General features: G+C 42.6%; 2 protein-coding genes across 3 annotated transcripts; one reads left to right on the top strand and one right to left on the bottom strand.

The window, feature by feature from the left end:
• Positions 1-658: 658 nt before the first annotated feature.
• Positions 659-10029, bottom strand: rnf11a (ring finger protein 11a). Its single transcript, XM_042105430.1, has 3 exons — positions 9899-10029; positions 8193-8359; positions 659-4829 (listed from the first exon to the last, which is right to left on the bottom strand). The coding sequence occupies exons 1-3, from the start codon at positions 9995-9997 to the stop codon at positions 4658-4660; spliced, it is 438 nt and encodes a 145-aa protein (XP_041961364.1). The 5' UTR covers positions 9998-10029; the 3' UTR covers positions 659-4657.
• A 637-nt stretch (positions 10030-10666) lies between these two features.
• Positions 10667-19250, top strand: rad23aa (RAD23 homolog A, nucleotide excision repair protein a). 2 transcript variants are annotated; one of them, XM_042105229.1, is made up of 9 exons: positions 10667-10959; positions 11881-12042; positions 12660-12904; positions 13714-13763; positions 14151-14278; positions 14902-14980; positions 15440-15570; positions 18135-18323; positions 18780-19250. In XM_042105229.1, the coding sequence occupies exons 1-9, from the start codon at positions 10894-10896 to the stop codon at positions 18891-18893; spliced, it is 1164 nt and encodes a 387-aa protein (XP_041961163.1). In that variant the 5' UTR covers positions 10667-10893; the 3' UTR covers positions 18894-19250. The 2 variants fall into 2 exon arrangements, with proteins under 2 accessions (XP_041961163.1, XP_041961162.1); XM_042105228.1 differs by having other exon boundaries at positions 13711-13763.
• The last annotated feature ends 1154 nt before the right edge of the window (positions 19251-20404 follow it).

Here is a 20404-nt window from a genome sequence, read left to right as displayed (position 1 = left end):
GCCATACAAAGCTCAATGCAAGGCTTGTTCTAATCTTACACCCAAGAAAATGATTAATATTTAAGGACACCAATTTATGGGTGCAAAGGCCTGTGTGTGAACAATGTCAAGTGCACACCCTGATTGTGAAACTACCCGTGTATAGTGTCCGGACTGGTGGTCCGCAAGCTATCCCAAGTGGTCCACGAGCAGACGTGGTAAAATATAAGATGAGTTGTTTGCAATATTGATCCAACTTGAATGTAAATCCAAACAGTTCTGCAACACTGTCTATTTAAGATATGCCAGTTTAAATCATATGAATCCTCTGACACAATAAGCAAAGTACAAAGACAATAAGCAAGGTGGTTCAGTGAGTAGGCCTATTGTGTAGGCTAATATACTGTTACATTGGTCTAATTTTTTTTTTTTTTTTAGCTAGGTGGTCCGTGCATTTATTTTTTATTGGTTAAGTGGTCCTTCGTCTGAAAAAGTTTGAGAAACACTGACCTACAATATAACAATATTTGCTTGGACTATCTACTAATCATTTATTGTCGCTAATAAATCCATACAAACTTGTTGGAAACCGAAAAGTTGATGAACGTGGGAGGGATCTCATACATACTACTCACCTATACACCCTGAACACACACACACACACAAAAGCAGACACTTGTTTGATCATTTTGGCATCCACTTTTATTGTGGTTTAGTGTCCTACAAGCTGCATGTGGTGTTGATGCACACATACTACTCACCCATACACCCACAAAAGACCACACACACACAGTTGGGAAAACAAATAAATCAACAGAAACTAAAAAAAAAGACACAAATTAATGATTGAAACAGCAGCTGTAAGTAGTATGAAGAGATCAAAACATCAAAACCTCCAATGATGAGCGCTGGTCATCTTCAATTCAGCTTCTAATCCAGATTAGATCATTAGGCCTACAGTCTAATCCAACCCATCCTAAATCAACACAACTCTCAGCCAGCAAATGCAAGTTTGACCTTGAATCAAAGTCTTTTTTGACACACACTTAAAAGTTTCTGAACTCGATCTGGATCACAATCCATCTGTCCGAAGAGGTCAAAATTCAGAAAGGTCACTGAGGTCAAACATAAAAGAAAGTTCTGATTGTCCTTAACAGCAGTGCCTATGGTTAGCTCAGCTGCTGATGAGAAAGTACTGCGAATGTAACATAACATTAAGGAATCACTGGAGTGACACAGACAAGCCATGTCTGTGTAGCGATGGCACAGAATTGACCAAGTGACACCATAAAAGCAACACTTTGTAGGTTTATTTTTCTTTAATTATAACCCACTTACTATATCTAGATTGTCATTGTCAAGCTAGATATATATAAATATATATTTTTTTAAATCCCTCTAGATCAGTTTTTCCCCATTCATGTTACTCCTTAAATTAGGCCTATGTTTGCATTAAGAAGAGGGAAAAACGATGACTACATTAACCTATAGATTCTATAACAAATCATACACTTAAGCCATCAAACAACTATGTCCCCTGTTTTGATATTATGTTAAGGAATACATTTCCCACAACCCTAAACTAATGCTCACATCTTCATGCATCTGGCTCATCTAGAGTCAGGGTCTCTCTGTACAGCACACTGAAATCCTAACAACACTTTTAACTACTTTCACACTAAGTCACACTTAAGGCCTATTCACACCAAGAACGATAACGATAACGATAACTATAACCATAACGATAAAAGCGTTCACACTGAACAACGATAAACAAAGTCTCTCCTTGTGTTAATGAATGTGACGGTTAAAATTCGATGGGTTCTGATTGGCTATTAGCTTTTTATCGTTCTGAAAATCGCTCTGAAAGTGATCCCCCTCGATATCGTTCTTCTTGTTGTTACCGTTATAGTTTATGTGTGAACGTCGTCATTCATATTAACAACAACAATGTATTTATAGTTATAGTTATCGTTATCGTTCTTGGTGTGAATGGGCCTTTAGCCCTATGCTTTGCACACTAGAAGGACATTGTGCTACTGATGATCACACAGTAGAATACATTTCTTATAATCCCGTTTGGCATTCCATTGGCACCATTCAGTCAGTAAACACTAGTAATCACAGTTCAACCTGTCTGACTACCAGACAGAAGCCGTATCAGAGCCCAATCTGAGCCGTGTTTGACCGATGCCAGGCTTGGCAGTCTGTAGCCCGCGGGAGAAGACACCATAAGACAACAATATGAGGAACCTGGACTATACTGTAAGCCCTTTTTCTTATCCAAATTAAACCCACACACCATATAACATCAACAGGAAATGAAAATGACATCATGATTAGTTGATATATATATATATATCTCAGACCAGACAATCTGTCATGCACACACACACACACACACGGAACACGTAAAGTGTTCTCAAAAGAGTTAACAAATTGGCTGTTGTCATGTGCAGCAGTTCAGGCAACAGCAGTGTGTTCAGTATAGCTAATTTCTAATTTGCTATACCTTTTCAGAATGGGGAGAGAGAGAGAGAGAGAGAGAGAGAGAGAGAAAAGTACTCATAAAGCTGTTACTGTCAGTCAGTCTACTTATCCTGACACGTTGTTGAAAAGGTGCACAAATACTTTTTACGTATGATTGCATCAGTTCATTTTCTCTGAATAAGGAGAGCCAGTGACAGGCACAAATCAATCCCACTATGCTATATACATACAGCATTACTTATTACTTACTTAATATAGCATTATATATATATATATATAGACCGCATAGGTCTCTCCAGCTTACAGCTCATACAAAATCAAGGCCTGGAAGGAAAGAAAAGGCAACAATATTGAACACAACAAGAGAAGACACACAAACAAAGCACGGTATATGAAACCAAAACAATGAAAACCATGTAAACAAATATAGGAAGATTCTAAACAACAACAAACAGCTCAGGCCTTGATGTCACTTCAGAGTCAGCCACACTTGAAGGTGTTATCATCATCCCCCCCCCCCCCCCCCCCCCACACACACCTGTACAGGGAGGGCGCATGTCACATATATCTACAAAAGATCTCTAGATCACTTTTTTTTATTATAAAGACATTGCATTCGAGTTTAAAGAGCCCTGTGCTTTTAGATTTAATGACATTCACAGCCATTTGGAAACAAAGAGGTGTGGTGTGGGAGCCAATCAGCATCCACTGTGCTTAACAATAGGGGACGGCTAATTGGCCGACTTGGGTAACGAGGAAGTGAAACTCACCCAATTAGGGTGCTGTAAGCATCTTAATCATGCTACCGATATTGCACATTTGGTCACCATGGGGATGACACAGGATGGAACCATGCAGATAGAATGCTGGAACCAACCGAGTAAAGTGATAGCGTATGGCCTTGCATCAGAGTCAATGCAAGCCAGTCGGGGTGCTTCTGTTCTTTGAAAGTTCGATAGCCCATAATAATAAACACAGAGTGGGACTCGAGCAGAATTCAGTAGAATTGCTCCTTCTAGCGTCTTCTCCACTGTCCAGCCAACACACGTATCCATCTCCCTCAAATCACAAACCATTTTACCCCCCCCCCCCCAAAAAAAGAGAACATATCCTGTCTTCTTCGTCAGTCTATACTCTATACTACAGTACCAAAGAAAAACACACACCACTGGCCCTAATGATCTCATTTCCATTGTCAGTCATTACCCCACTGACTAAGGCTCCAGCCACTCAGAAATCAACAAAACTAAACATATCCTCAGTCAAACTAATACTAAGCAACAACACAACCTCTGATTGGCTGTTGTGTTTTGAACGGCTCCAGTCATTGGTTTATAATGGGTGGTTGAAGCCCTGTGGGATACTCTGGCACACTTTCCTCCTTCATCTACCCCTCTTCTTCAGCCCCCTGAGGCTGACTCTGATGTTGGAGCAGAAAAGCTCATATCCACCATCAAACAAGCACCACCCAATAACGGATGCCCTGATTGGCTATTCCATGTTGGCACTGCTCTTAGTCATTACAGTTTTTCATTGTTGGGCCCCCTGTGTCATTCGCTCAACTGTGCAACAACAATTCCTGAATGGCTGATGTGTTTTGAAATGTTCCAGTCATTGGGTAGCTGATTCTGATATTATAGCAGATCCATCTCCTATTTGGACTTGTTGAGCAACAGATCTAATTTTCTTCCTCGATGTCCAGTAACTGTTTTTTTGGGACCGAGATGAGCGGAGATGACCGCTTTGGAAATTGTTTTTGGAAGCAGAGTGTAACAGTGGTGATCTTTGTCTAGGTTACAGGGAAAGGTGAAAGGTCAGATGAAAAGAGGTTACAGGTCGTCCTGTCTGACGTAGGGCAGTCATGGGTATGGGGTCAACAGGTTGGGAGGTCAAATTTGAGTGGTCTAGGACAGAACACAGGGCTCTCTGCAGTCGAACGTCAAAGGTCAGGGTTGAAAGGTCAGCTTCAGGCTGTAAGGAAGAGATGATGAGATGCGTCATGTGGTCAAGGCATCGAAGAGAACAGTCGAGGGCTCAGGAGGGTCTGGAGATAAAAGTGAAGGGTCAAAGGTTAGGGGTTGAAAGGTCAGGGTTGGTCTGGTAGGAGCAGAGCAGGGCGGCGTCCATGGGCTCACGGCAGGAGGGGCAGGTGAAGGAGCTAGAAGGGTCGAAGGTCATGGTTGAAAGGTCAGTTTGTCTGGTAGGAGCAGAGCAGGGCTGCGTCCACGGGCTCCAGGCAGGAGGGACAGGTGAAGGAGCGCATCAGCCAGGCGTCGATGCAGTCCACGTGGTAGGTGTGCAGACACGGCAGGTAGCGCACTGCATCACCCAGCTCAAAGTCCATCATGCAGATCACACACCTGGAGGAGAGAGAGAGAGAGAGAGAGAGAGAGAGAGAGAGAGAGAGAGAGAGAGAGAGAGAGGCAGAATACAGAATACAGGTCAGTTACACACACATACACACGTGCGCTCTCTCACACACACACACACACACACACACACACACACACACGTGCACTCTCACACACACACACACACACACACACACACGCATATTGTTGCTTTGAAGGCTGGTAGGTGCTGCAGGTCAGGCAAAAGAAGCTTTGGTGAAGCATTGAACCACTTAGAACAGTTGATTCGAAAATGGGTTCATTACTCGAAGCTTCAGTAACAGCGACCTCTCCTGGTGAAGTGCCAAGGCTGCATCTAAATTATCCCGGCTAGATAGTGGACAGGAAGCTTTACATGAATAAGAATGGGATATATTTTTTTTTACAAATAAAGATTGATCAGGAGCAATCAGAATAAAGTTTTCCCACATCTCTCTCTTCCTATGCTTCCATAGTAATAAAAATAAATCAATACGAACAAACTAATGCTTGTCACAGTAGAGGCTACGAACCAAACGCAATGTTGTGCATTAGCCTACTGAGCGCGCTACAATTCAGACTAGAAATGAGGCCGTGGCAGTGGCAGCACGATCGGTTCGTGAGGCGTGAGAAACTGCTTCAGTACGTCATATGTCACTTTGAATTTTGGGGGGGGGGGGCCCTGCTGGCCCCCCCAGCTCCGTTCTGTGAAAAGTAAAAAAGAAAAAAGAATTGCTGCCGTTTTCGACAACACTTTGCAAAGCAGGGACTGAACCAATTACTGCACTCTATCTACGACCATTGGCCTAGTCAGGCAAGTGTAGCCTACGGTTCTGATCAAATCGTGAGTAGGCCTAGTGTAGCAGCAGCAGCAGCGGGACAATTCAAGTCATCTGTTAAAAACACTTGACAGTAGCCTACTACTAAACCTCAGTAACAACAGGTGAGTTGATGATGAGTTGGAACATTAATGCTAATAAGATGTTAGAATGTGTCACGAATCATAGCCAAGTGAGCTGCGTTAGGCTGTCCTTGTTAGGTAGGCTCTGACATTGACTTGTGGGGCTGATCAGAAATAATCGGATGCCCGCGGTAACGCTGTTACAAAAATATTTCGATAAAATTTGGGTGAAATGCAAGCATATTAGGCACATATCTCCGGATGGCTCCAATAAAAGTAGTCTAATAGGGCCTAGCCTAGGCTACTTTATAAAAAACATAATTTGCTGACTGCGTGGTTCTTGCCATAGCTGGTCAGGCAGAGGCAGGCTGCTTTGCCGGAGTTCTTTGTTACATTGCTCCAGAACTGTTCATCGCAGCGAGATGAAACCTTAAATGCGTGACAGAGCAGAAGTGGGGCTTTCCAACGAGACTAAACACTTGTCTGTGCGATCAAGTATGAATTTTTTTTTTAAAAATCAAATTGATTCATATTTACAGTTCACCTGCGCACCCATTACTCTCGTTTGAATTACTCACGAACCCGTGATCGCATAGATATGGCAAGCATATCAGAAGAAAGAGGAGACACAGGGCTATGTATTGGTACAAAGATTGGTACAAAGAACATCATGTACAAAACCCAACGCTGCACACCCATTACTCTCGTTTGAATTAGGCTCTACTCACGAACCCGTGATCCGATCGGATAGATAGGCCTATGCCACGCATGTCAGATGAAAGAGGAGGCACGGAGCTATCATTTGATACCAAGTACATAATTCTGGGTTAAAAAAACAGACAAAATGACATCAAAATAATAACTTCATATAGCTCGACTTACCCCACGTTTTTGTACGTTTTTGTAAGCATGTTCATAATCCAATGCTATCATGTGTTTCTCTATGGCAAAGTATGTTCATAATCCGGTTTTGAGATCCCAGCAAATTTCTGCATGGCATCTAATTCGAGACTCACATTGCATCCCAATTTATTCGACAAAGAAACACCTTTTTGCCTTCACTTTGTTCATGACAATGCAGTAAAAAGTTGTTTTAGAATCATCATGAGTGTACACACAGAACACGCAAACTCGGGTTCAGTCAGGTAAGATCAGTTCGTGTCACAGATATGGAACGCAGAAAGGTCATTTTTCATTACTAAATAAAAAAAATGGCATTTATTTCTGTAAGGCGCACACCACATGTCTGTAAATTGTCAGCCCCAAAGCCCCCCTCCACCATGGTTCTTATATTGCCAGATTCAGGACAGTCTGCCCTACACAGTCATACCCAGCTGACACAGTCATATCCAGTTGACAGAGATAGGCTACTTTTCAAAATAAGAATGGTATAATAAGCTTTTTGTCTTTGTATTATTTAAAAATCAAAACCAAATCAATGCAAGTATTAATATGAATTGGTGGCAGATCTGGGTAGCCTAGACAGTTCTGGAAAAAATATAGCATGTGTAAATGGCACTTACAATGACCAGGATAAATGCTTATAACTAAAGGTAGTGAGAATGGCCAAAAATAGAGTAGGGCTCATAGGGCTAAATAAAAACAAATGGCGTTTATTTCCGTAAGGCACACACCACATATTTTTCACATTTGCTCAGCCCCAGAGAATCCCTCCACCATGGCAATGATATTGCCAGATTCAGGACAGTCTGCCCTACAGTACACACACATGTGCCAGCTGACAGTTTGCAGTGGTGAGATACATGTCAAAATATAAGAATTTTTATAATACACTTTTTGTATTTTTATTCATTACAAAATTAAATCAATGCATGTATTAATAATGAAAAAAACAATGTATAGCATGTGTGTATGACACTTACATTGACCAGGATAAATGCTTCTAACTAAAGGTAGTGAAAAAGCCCTTAAAACAGTCTAGGGTTCTAAGGGTTAATTTCTTATTTCAGAGCCATGTTACTTACAGCCAAGTACTTGGAGTGGATATCAGAAAGAAATATAGTTTGGCCATCAGTATAAGATTAAATATCTGCATACAATATTTGTAGTAGTTTAGTATTGTTCTTTAACATCATTTGAATAAGACTGATTAAGTAAGGTTCATTATCATAATGTACTTTTTTATAGCATTGGCCTATTTATGGAAAATGTGTTGGAATGGACAACAAACTGACCTGTGTATCAGTGTTGGCTTTACACAATTTATTGCCATTATTAAAAATAGGCTATCCTAATCTTCAAAACTGTTTGAGTAGTTTTGATTCCCAAGTGCCACCCCAATAAAAAGTCTGGACCCAGCTGGCCCCCCCTATAAAATAATCCTGGCTACGCCCCTGCATGCATGCACGCACGCACGCACGTATGCACGCACACACACTCACACACACAGTGCGCGCGCGCACACACACACACACACACACAGAGGTACGTACTCTTTGTTCCTCTTGTCGGGGTGCTGTTGTGAGGGCTGGTAGATGCCGCGGGGCAGGTGCTGGATGAGGCCGATCCGCAGGGCCAATCTGACCTGCTCCTCCTCGCTCAGCTGGGGCGGATGACCGCCCAACGGCTGGAACACCGGGACATGCTGAGCAGCACGCTCCTGATGCAGCGACACGCACACACACACACAGTGTATGATGAAAACAGTTCCCACACATGCATGGAGTATGATGTACTCAGACGACACAAACATATATATATATATATATATATATATATATATATATATATATATATATATATATATATATATATATATATTAATCTACAAGGCATATCTATGCAACGCCTTCTAGAAAGCAGTTAAACATTCCTATAATCATTCTAGAATCCATTGTCATGCTGAAATCAACCCAGATTAAAAGTCATGTTGTTTAACACTTTAACTAGCTCAACTAACATGTCAAGAAGACAGTTCATATAATCAATCTATTGCATACAGCAGAGAGAGAGACTACTGCAGTTTAGTAGATCATCATTTAACCACAACCTCCAATAAGTTCCATTTAGACAAAACTATTCATTTTGCCGTAGAAAACCCAGCCTGTACTGCATTAGGCAACTAGATTAGACCGTCTGGAAAGGCAGACGTCTTGTGTGAGTCACCAGACGTGTTGGTTGGGTGAAGGGCTCCTGAGCACTCTCCCGTCTCTTAGCCCGGCACCGTGGGAAATGTCTGATAGGGCACACGCTCAGCAGCATTCTATTTTTAGAGCACTTCACTACGATAACCATCAGCTATTGCTCCGGTGTACAGAGAAGATTATCTAGCTACACAGCATTGCTTTCTAACAGTGGGAATAAAGGCTAATGAGGTTTTTTTTTTTTTTTCACAAAAAGGCTACAGGGTTTAGGCTACTGTTTCTGGATCATAGGACATGCGAAACAAAGACATATATATTACTGTTTCCAACTGGACATGGATTGAGCCACATTTTACATGAAAAGCTCTTAAAAATGACAAAAAAGTTCTGTTTTAGTCCAGGACTTTTTATAAATCCAGTCCTGAGAACCCAAGATGAAGGCTGTACCAGGTCACTTAAGAGGAGCGCCTGCCTGCTTCAACAGAATCTCTCTCTCTCTCTCTCTCTCTCTCTCTCTCTCTCTCTCTCTCTCTCTCTCTCTGACAAAGCATCTCTGCTGTGAAGAACTTCTGTTTTCAGTAGGATATGGAACATGAGTAGGCTATGAGTGTTTCTTAAATGTTTCCTTGAGATTCTGTCTAACTAGCAGAACTGACCCTGTTAAAAGAGTAAATGATATATCATTCCTTGCAAGGCGACTTAAGTTTCTTGTAGCCTATATCTAATATATCATATAGCCTACACACAGGCTGTATCACTTTTGCTTCATACATATCAAGTTTCCACTGCTTCCAGCTGCAGAGAATGCACGAGAACTCTGTTGCAACCCTATGATTGCAACACAACACGCGGTATCACAAAAGTCTAGAGGTTGAACTTTTGGAGTAGTCTAGTTTCAAGAAATCCAAGTAGGCCTACTCTGGAACTTTCATAAAATGACACACTTTCTTTTCCAAACAGTCCCTTGTTCAGCAGTATGCTACTTTAGCTTGCTCTGTCTTGTGAATCTACAGTAGCCCCTGGACCTCTTTGAGAGCCCTACTTCACGTCAGCACCTGGTAAGGCGGTGGCGGTTCTCCTGGTAGACTGGCTCCTTCGGAGTCGTTCAGAAGAGACAGGTCATCTGCACTCTGCGACGACAGACAATTCCCCATTGAAAATGAACCAGGAGCGACGAAGGACAGTTCCACCAAACCTCGGAGTCGGACAAGGCAGGAGTGAAATGAAACGAAATCCACGTAAGCCGTTGCCAATTTGATATATAAATATGTTACTAGCTGGCTATGGTTTAGAATAACAAGCTACGTTTTTTAATGCTAGCCTGGCGTTAAGTAAAAACTAATGTTACCCCGACTGTTGCATTAGCTTGTAAGCTAATCGCCATGTATCAAAGATAGCCTACTACGTTTTCAAAGCAATGTCAGCGGGTTGCCACTGTGAGCAACGTTGTACAACATGCATTTGACATGTGTATTGTGCCTTGCAAACAGCTGTCTAATATTTTTAGGTAAGACCTCTTGACGACTCCATCTCTCCTTTCGCTGTGTTTACAAACTCTTGGAGCGGATGTGGCGTCGTGGTGCACTCTGGGATATGTAGTTAGAGCGGATTTATGACTTTTTCATACGTTGATTGTGTACGTTTATCGAACATTGTCAAGTATCTCAAAGTTGTTGTTTGTATCACATTTATACACATTGTCTGAAGTTATATGGGATTGCGTGATCGGGCTTTGTGAAAAATATGATACTTCCAAAAAGAAAATACGAGAATGAGGAAAAGACTGGCTGTAGATGGCAGTGGTGAGCTTCATGAGATTGCAATGTTCAAAGCGAACAGTAGAAGAAGTGGGCCAGGCGTATGTTGTCTCCCACGAGCCAAAAACTTCGTTGTTAAGCGTGTATAATCTTGTCGTTATCCCATCGACTGCCGTTACCTGGAGTCTTAAGTGGTAATTTGTCAGTCTGTACGTTGGTGCTGAGGATAGCTGAGAGTTTGGAGAGAAGTGTCATTTCACATCGGTGAAGTGTTACCACAAGCAGACGGAAAGATGCAGATCACGCTAAAGACGCTGCAACAACAAACTTTCCAAATTGAAATCAATGAAGACCTAACAGTAAGCGAGTAACGTTAGCGACGTAGTTATACCTGTGTTCACGTGTGTGTCTGTCTAGTTTAGGTCGCTGACTTGGTTTATGTAGTGACATCTAATGTTATTTATTTCGTTAGTTTACAGGAATGCAGTGGATATCAGCATGCTTATAAGAACTGCTAGCGACCACTATGTCAAACTAGCTAGCAAGCTACTGACGTTAACGTCAGCTAGCTGGAATATTATTGGCACTGAAACATCTGTCATCATGTTAGCTAGCAAACAGACGAACCGATTAACATGTTTGTTTCCATCATTAAAATACCGACAATGGGCATTGCATGTTGGGGTATTGTGAATTAAGAAATTAGAAAAGCAGTAACTGGGAATGATTTTTTCCATTTTTGGCGATGTTAACGTTACCCAACATGCTAAATAGCTAATAGTAGCACGCTAACTAGCATCCGTGCTAGCAGATGGACGCACTTCCAGGGGCAAAAGGCATATTAAAACAGCGTGACTATGAATGTTTTATACGTCTCTGATATTACCGCCAGCCTTCTGCATTTACACAACGAAGTGTATTTGTCTGTAGCTGAGTATAGTTTTATTCTATCGTAAATTAGGTGGCATTATCTAGGCCACGTGAATGACACAGCGACTAAACCAAGCAGTGAATTGGCGTTATTTGAAAGGCACAGGCTAACTCCTCAGACATAACATACAATTGACCACTGTGGAACAGAGCAGCAAATACGAGCTGTCATCGAATGTGTGGCTTAGACGAACAGCCATTTATTTGATTCTTGTCGACAGGAAGGGAACTAACATTACGCTAAAATATATATCCGACCATCCTGCCCGCGGTCTTTCTGTCGTTCCATAGCCAAGCTACATGTATGCTTCAGTTACATCTTTCGACTGCTTGGTGTTTCTTTCCTGCAGGTGAAGGTTCTGAAGGAGCGAATCGAGGCGGAGAAAGGCAAGGATAACTTTCCCGTCACGGGACTGAAGCTCATTTATGCAGGCAAGATCTTGCAAGATGACACCCCCATCAAAGAGTATAAGATCGACGAGAAGAACTTTGTGGTGGTGATGGTGTCTAAGGTTGGTAGAGCCATCCTGTTTGTAGCTGTAGCTTGACCCAGTCACCATTTTGGAAGTGACCCTGACCCACTGAGTTTACTGCAAAACATTTGTCTTCATGTTTAAGTTTGTACTTTTGAATGAACCCCAGGAAGACTGGCGACCTCTGGATGAAAAGCCAATCCAATAAGGATTTGAATAAATACAAATAATTATGTTTTCATCGACACTCAATCAATCACACTCCCTTTCTGTCTCTGTCCTGGAATTATCTGTGCACCTGCACAATGTTTTTCTTTTCCATTCTGCATCTCTGAGTTATATTCTGTCACCTCTTTCTTTGTGAAAGACTTATGATGTCATTTCTGATGGCAGTAAAGCATTACACTTGAGAGGACCCCCCCCCCCCACACACACACACACACACACACACACACACAAACAAACAATCCTCAATGCACTTTATTGGTGTGGCCATTTAAATGGAAATGGTGTTGCTACACTTTCTACAAATATAGAAAACAACACAATCTGAAGTTCACTCTCCATTTCTCTGTTCTGCGTAGGCCAAACCTCTAAAGTTCTGTCTCTGTTCTGCGTAGGCCAAACCTCTAAAGTTCTGTCTCTGTTCTGCGTAGGCCAAACCTCCTCCTGCTCCCTCATCTCCCCCTGAACCCCCCAAGAGTGAGGCGTCTGCGTCAGCATCAGCAGGGGCGGCAGCCACTGCAGCAGCGGCAGCGGGTCCCACGGCAACGGGTCCCACGGCAACGCCACCCCCTTCACGCCCCGTCCACGCCACCATCCCCATCCCCGATGAGGACCGGCCCGCCACCCAACCGCCGCCACAGACGACGCCGACGCCAACGACGCCAGTCTCTCAGGGGTAAGGCTGGATGAGAGCTCAACTCTGGCTACCACGTGACTATGGACCTTTTTCCACAGCAGCCAATTTTGAACTGAAATTTATGGCAGACCCAGGTGTTACTAATGACATTAATTAACCCTTAAAGGTGTGGGTTTTTGAACATTCCAACATAAGATTCCCTTCCGCAACAATTGAAGGTTCTAAAATTCTATGTTGAATTTAATAAACCCAGATATTCTTTAGAACGTTCACTACTATTACTAATGACATTAATTAAGGTTCTGATTCTGCTACACATGAACTGAACAGACCCCACTCCGGTATAACACCTGTGCTTGCCCTACTTTCTAATGGCAAAATGGTTGCTGTGGAAAAGGGCAACCATCATCATCGGTCTTATTTGCGTAGTAATTCTGCATGATTATTGGCAAAAATAACAAACACTATTTACATTTGGAACAAAACAATCAGAACATTAACATTATTTCATCTCTCTTCTCTCTCTCTCTCTCTCTCTCTCTCTCTCTCTCTCTCTCTCTCTCTCTCCTATCTCGCTCTCTTCTCTCTTCTCTCTCTCTCTCTCTCTCTCTCTCTCTCTCTCTCTCTCTCTCTCTCCTATCTCGCTCTTTCTCTCTTTCTCTCTCTCTCTCTCTCTCTCCTATCTCGCTCTCTTCTCTCTTTCTCTCTCTCTCTCTCGCTCTCTTCTCTCTTTCTCTCCTATCTCTCTCTCTTCTCTTTCTTCTCTCTTCTCTTTCTCTCCTATCTCTCTCTCTTCTCTCCTATCTCTCTCTCTCACTCTCTCTCACTCTTTCTATTCTCTCCAGCAGGCCGGCTCCATCGACAGAAGGTTTTGGTCATCTGGCATTATCAGCTCTGGGTGAGTTCCATACAGTCTGTCTGTCCGTCCCAGGGGTGTCAAGCTCATTACACAGGGGTTCGGATTGGTTGTTGTCATTGTTCTGCAGGGGTATCAGAGTGTTGTGTGGTGATCTACTCCTTTATTTTACCTACTGATGAGCAAACAAGTACATCATGTACTGCAATCATATACTGCTCTTTCTCTCGTCAAATACCCTACCTTCCATGTCAGTTTGTTCAGCCCTCTCCTTCCTTAGGATGGTTAGTAGTGCTAGGTTTAATCAATTTATCATATGTAGAGATATTGCTTTATTACACAACCACTACCCAAGGTGAAAGAGCTTGTTGTTGTATGAGTTACTTCATACATATGTGTGACAACTTCTGACGTGTGTGTGTGTTGTAGTGACGGGCCCGGCGTACGAGGCGATGGTGACTGAGATCATGTCGATGGGTTATGAGCGGGATCGTGTGGAGGCGGCCCTGAGAGCCAGCTTCAACAACCCTGACCGCGCTGTGGAGTACCTCCTCACTGTGAGCATCACACACACACGAGCACGCACACACACACACACACTCTCCTTCTCTCCCCACCATGAGTTCTCTCTCTCTTTTTCTCTCTCTGCGCTCATAAATCCAAACATTCACAATTGTGCAAACAAGGACTGTTGTTGGCACATAGAAGACAACTGGCTAAATTGCTATTTAATCCGGTTAGCATCATTAGCACGCTGCATACATTTGTTTTGTTCAAGACCGTTGCATTCAAGTAAAAGTATTTTCCCAGATTTAAAACGGCCTGTCCCAAGGAGAAAAAGTATTTGTTTGAAACTTGAACACACGTGAACAGTCCAACCAGTAGACTGATAAGCTGTCCAATCAGGCTACTTTGTTTACACAAAATTTCCTGGCTTCAACCAGTGCGGCTGACAGCTGAAGCTGAGTGCCATTCCAATGAGTTGACGGTCATATTCAATTTCTCCTAATTTTGAGTAAGATCGTCAACTCGATCGTCAACTTGAATGTACGACTGCTGCGGAGTGTTTTCTGTTGCTCATGGAAATTAAATTAAATTGGATTAGTATAGCAGCTGTGCATTGACTTGTTGTGTGTGTGTGTGTTTGTTTGTTTGTTAATGGCATTCTACTCACTTGCAGGGAATCCCAACGACCGTCCCAGTGCAAGAGACGAGCCCACCCACAGCAAACCTGTCCTCAGAGACACACTCGTCAGAAGGTAGGTGCACACACACACACACAGACCTGAGCTCAAACCGAGGCAAAATTTTGCTCACATTTGCGAGTGCAAATATCTATGTGTGAATTTTTGTTTTTTAGTCGCACAGGAACGATGACTTTAACACTTTAATGAAATGATTACATAATCCAATGCTAATGCTGTGTGAAGGTGACCAAGTGTTTCTTAACTTAATAATAACCAAGTTATTATTAAGTTAATTGTTATTAAAGTTGTTATATTCCTTCAATCTGTGGATGTAATGCATGTACTGTTGCCATGTATCATGTGTGTCAGTGAGGCAATAACTGATTCAATAAACATGTATTAAAACCACCTCACACTCTTTTCTTTTCTTTTCTTTTCTTTCTTTCTTTCTTTCTTTCTTTCTCTCTCCCCCCCCCCCCCTCTCTCTCTCTCTCTCTCTCTCCCTCATGCTCTCTCTCTGCGTGTCTGTAGGTGAGAACCCTCTGGAGTTCCTGCGTTCTCAGGCCCAGTTCCAGAGCATGCGGCAGGTGATCCAACAGAATCCCTCTCTGCTGCCCGCCCTCCTCCAGCAGCTGGGGCAGGACAACCCAGCGCTACTGCAGGTAACACACACACACACACACACACACACACACAACCCAGCGCTACTGCAGGTAACACACGCACACACACACACACAACCCAGCGCTACTGCAGGTAACACACACACACACACACACACAACCCAGCGCTACTGCAGGTAACACACACACACACACACACACACACACACACACACACACACACACACAACCCAGCGCTACTGCAGGTAACACACACACACAACCCAGCGCTACTGCAGGTAACACACACACACACACACACAACCCAGCGCTACTGCAGGTAACACACACACAGACACACACACAACCACAACCCAGCGCTACTGCAGGTAACACACACACACACACACACACACACACACAACCACACAACCCAGCGCTACTGCAGGTAACACACACACACGCACACACACACAACCCAGCGCTACTGCAGGTAACACACACACACACACACACACACACACACACAAAACCCAGCGCTACTGCAGGTAACACACACACACACACACACAACCCAGCGCTACTGCAGGTAACACACACACAAGCTCACAATGAACACATATAAACACTAGTGCTGTCAGTTAAACGCGTTATTAATGGCGTTAACGGAAACCTATTTTAACGGCGTCAGTTTTTTTATCGCGAGATTAACGTTCATTTTGGTGTAACAAACTTTTGTAGTTTTTTTACATGCTGTTGCAACAAGTAGTAACGTTAGAACAACTACAACACCACACCGATCTAGCCAGACCGGAAACTAAACAATACGCACTGAGGAATGGAATGGAACAGAACGTTGTATGTGCTGCATACACGCCCCCTTTTAGGGGGAAGATGACTGATATAATGGAAATCTATGCTGCATCAAAGTGGAGAGCGAAACGTGCTTATAGTAAACTTACTAAATCTTGACACAAACATGAATAAAAGGCACAAAATAAGGTTGGTGTAAGAGTTATCTGTGTGTTTATGGGATTAATGTGACCATGTTCCTATGTTTTGCTCTCTCCAGTTTACTAACAGGAGTGTCACGAATGTATCGATAGGCACAGTCAAACTGCCCGTGGCTGACTAATTAAGTTCAGCAAGCTTAACTTTACATGTCATAACATCAACTAAACATAAGTCACACATTCATTCTATCACTTGTAATATGAACGTAGCCTATTTCCTACAACTAGGTGAGATAATTGGCTATGTTATACTGAAGTTCCACAGTTAGCTAGCTAGCAAGCTAACCGTTTTGCATGGGATATTGGGACTTAAGTGTACATGCTAAATTTGTATAATACATGGGGTATTGCAAACGAATAAGGTTGGTAATGTACATCGTTTCGACATGAGTAAGTTACATAAACACAATTCTTCATAACTGCCGTGTTAGTAAAATGATTGAATGTCCTGTGAATTAATAACTAGATGTGATGTCAACGTGTGATTACTAGCTGTCTTTCAATTATATAATGTTAACATGTTTTCCGCTAAAATAGGGCGTGATGCAGATCAAATGTATCTTTATGATGATGCGCCGTTAGTAGGCTACGTAAAGGCATGCTGCACACACTTGGTTGGGATAACGAGCTTGCCAAAGAGTAGTAGCCTAGGCTGACTCATTAGTTGTGTGCCGCCAAAGATTTTTTCACCGTCACTTGTGCTTTCGACATTCATTTACATTAGATTCCATTCTTTTCAATACAACTCCGCACACCAGCATCGCACTTTGCAGCCGTGTAAATTCAATTATATTTGGTCGCTGCTCCATAAAATCCATTGTTCATCCAGTGTTTGCCTGTTAAAAACTTCGGCGTTGATGAGTGTGGCAAGTGACAGTGCACCATAGACTGTAGACCTATAAAATGGCAATGCACTCATGTTGAAAAGTTCCTTATTTTCAACTGAACTCAAAGATAATGAATATAGTATGAATATCATATTTTCTGTTTGTTATGCCCTTTATAATGTGTGTAGGCCTACATTTTGTGCATACACTTCTGCAGTAGCATTTATTTCAGTTTATATCAGCTATATTTCTGAAGAATATATTGTTTTGCCTGAGGTCTGCTGCACATCTTTTGAAATTTGATTTGAAATAATTCATTTGAATCCCAATCAAGATAAACAATAATTGCTTTATTGTTAATATGGACTCCTGGAAAGTTCAGAAATGCAAAATAATAGAATTTTAATCATATAATAAAATATGCTATTAATCGTGATTAACTATAGGAATTCAGCGATTAATCGTGATTCAAAATTTTAGTCGTTTGACAGCACTAATAAACACAAACACACACATACACAAACACGCACACACACACGCACACACGCACACTACGAACACACACACACTACGAACACACACACATGCGCGCACACGATGAACACATGCACGCACGCACGATGAACACGCACGATGAACACGCACATACATACATACATACACACAATGAACACACACGATGAACACACACATGCGCACGCACACCCACACACACACATAGACATAGACACATAAATGAATACACACACACACACACACACCCTGTCCCCGTCTCTCCCTCCAGCAAATCAGCCAGCACCAGGAGCAGTTCATCCAGATGCTGAACGAGCCGCAGGGTGAGGGGGGGGACCTGGGGGAGGGGCTGGACACGGCCGACCCCTCGGAGCCCGGCGACCTGGGCGCCATGGTGGACGACCTCGCCTCCAGCAACTACATCCAGGTCACGGCCCAGGAGAAGGAGGCCATTGAGAGGGTGAGAGGATACACACGCACACACGATGAACACACGCACGATGAACACACACACGCACACGCACGATGAACACACACACACGCACACGCACGATGAACACACGCACGATGAACACACACACGCACACGCACGATGAACACACACACGCTGCACACACACACACGCACACACGCACACACACGCTGAACACACACACGCTGCACACACACACGCACACACGCACACACACGCACGCACACGATGAACACACGTGCACACACACACACACACACATAGCATAGATCAATGGTTATTTAACAAAAATGTACACTAGTACATTTGTACAGTAGTACAAAACTACTACAAAAACAGATATGCACTAGCCATGTATCATGTGTTTCGATGGGGCGATGACACCATGGTTTGATTGATTCAATAAATCCCCCCTCCCCTCTCTCTCTCTCTCTCTCTCTATAGTTAAAAGCGTTGGGCTTCCCTGAGGCACTGGTGGTCCAGGCCTACTTTGCCTGTGAGAAGAACGAGAACCTCGCTGCCAACTTCCTCCTCAACCAGAACTTTGACGACGACTGAGCCAATGAGACAACACACGTTTGTGTGTATGTGTGTGTGTGTGAGAGAGAGAGAGAGAGAACGAGTGAGTGTCCTTGTCCGTTTACCCTCCAACAAACAGCTTAACGTGGACTTATGTATATACACACAGACACACACACACACACACACACACACACACACTTATGCATGCACACATATACACATATATATACACACACATAGAAAAACATATGAAGTCAAGCACACTAAACACACACACACACACACTCTCTCTCTGACTGACGTACACACTTCTGGACACTACTAAGTGGAGTACAGGTGTATTGAAATGTGTTGGAGGCGTAAAAGATAGATCCTAAAAAAAACTCAAACATTTCAGTGGAATTCATTTTTTTGTATGCACTTGAGAGGCAGTGTGTGTGTGTTTGTGTAAGCGTCGTTTTTAGGGGGAAAGCAGTAATAATTTACTGCAAATATCAATAAGGCTTCATCACTGAGTAAAGAAACAAGGTGTGTGTGTGTTGATGAGCGCCTGCATGTCTATATAAGACGGTATGTACATTTTCATATAATTTTTACAAAATTATTTAAATATATAAGTAAGTATAGAAGAAAAATCAAAGTATGCTTTTGATTTGTTAATCTTAGCCATAGGAAAGAAAAAGGACTCTAAAATCTCCTGAAATCTGGAGATGAACTTTGACCCCTGAACCACATAACTAATCCCAGTTAGAGCCAGTTGTGTTAATGTTAATAATCCCCAAAGAGCCAGTTGTGTTAACTCATTGAGTGCCAAAAACGTAATATTACGTTTTTCCTTCCCATGTAATATTACGAAACTAGACACTCTAACACACCTTATATGTGATTTTGAAACTCTGTGATGAATGGAAATGAAATTTATGACGATCGAAAACTCATGAAAACGCACAATCTGGACATTTTATCTGGACATTTTATCATAACTCGGTTGCCGCTTTGGGTCGAATCAGTGACGCATGCACGTCAGGTCAAAACCAGGCCATTTTCGTAGGTCTATCACTAGGTGGCAGTCTCGCCAGGTCTCGCTGATCACTACCCGGAAAGTTTACACAAGTAAGTAACAGGCAACACTTCATATTTCATGAAAGATGTTATGTTTCTAGAAAAAAAACAGCGATTTTGATGGAAACTAGCCACTGTTTAGCTTGGGATTTCTCAGGAACAGAGGCGTGTTGAAATACACGGTTTGCACCCACCGAGAGCTTAAAGTCTCACCTTTTAATCGAGCCATTGTATGTGTTCATAGCTATAACACAGAATATGCTGTGGCTGTACAAAAATCATCAACAATGGTCTAGATTGCTGGCACTCTAGGAAAAAAGCTCCCGAAAACAGCTTGGCATTCAATGATTAATGTTAAACCACAGTGCTCCTCACAGAGTGGAGTGGAGTGTGGTGCCAGTGATTTTCATTGGTTGGATTTGTGTGTGTGTGTTTTGACTGAAATGGCAGTGCTACACTGCAATGTTTATCTGATACACACATGT

This window comes from Alosa sapidissima, chromosome 9 (genome assembly GCF_018492685.1).
Source record: "Alosa sapidissima isolate fAloSap1 chromosome 9, fAloSap1.pri, whole genome shotgun sequence".
Taxonomy (NCBI): domain Eukaryota; kingdom Metazoa; phylum Chordata; class Actinopteri; order Clupeiformes; family Clupeidae; genus Alosa; species Alosa sapidissima.
The sequence above is the reverse complement of the archived record's forward strand: the minus strand, read 5'-3'. Positions and strand labels throughout refer to the sequence as shown.

Coding starts and splice junctions, on each gene's coding strand:
- rnf11a (XM_042105430.1), bottom strand. CDS start 9,997: ATGGGGAATTGTCTGTCGTCGCAGAGTGCAGATGACCTGTCTCTTCTG. Junction 8,360..9,898: donor AACCGCCACCGCCTTACCAG/GTGCTGACGTGA, acceptor TCGCTGCATCAG/GAGCGTGCTGCTCAGCATGT. Junction 4,830..8,192: donor CCCGACAAGAGGAACAAAGA/GTACGTACCTCT, acceptor TCTCTCCTCCAG/GTGTGTGATCTGCATGATGG.
- rad23aa (XM_042105228.1), top strand. CDS start 10,894: ATGCAGATCACGCTAAAGACGCTGCAACAACAAACTTTCCAAATTGAA. Junction 14,981..15,439: donor AGAGACACACTCGTCAGAAG/GTAGGTGCACAC, acceptor GCGTGTCTGTAG/GTGAGAACCCTCTGGAGTTC. Junction 18,324..18,779: donor AGAAGGAGGCCATTGAGAGG/GTGAGAGGATAC, acceptor CTCTCTCTATAG/TTAAAAGCGTTGGGCTTCCC.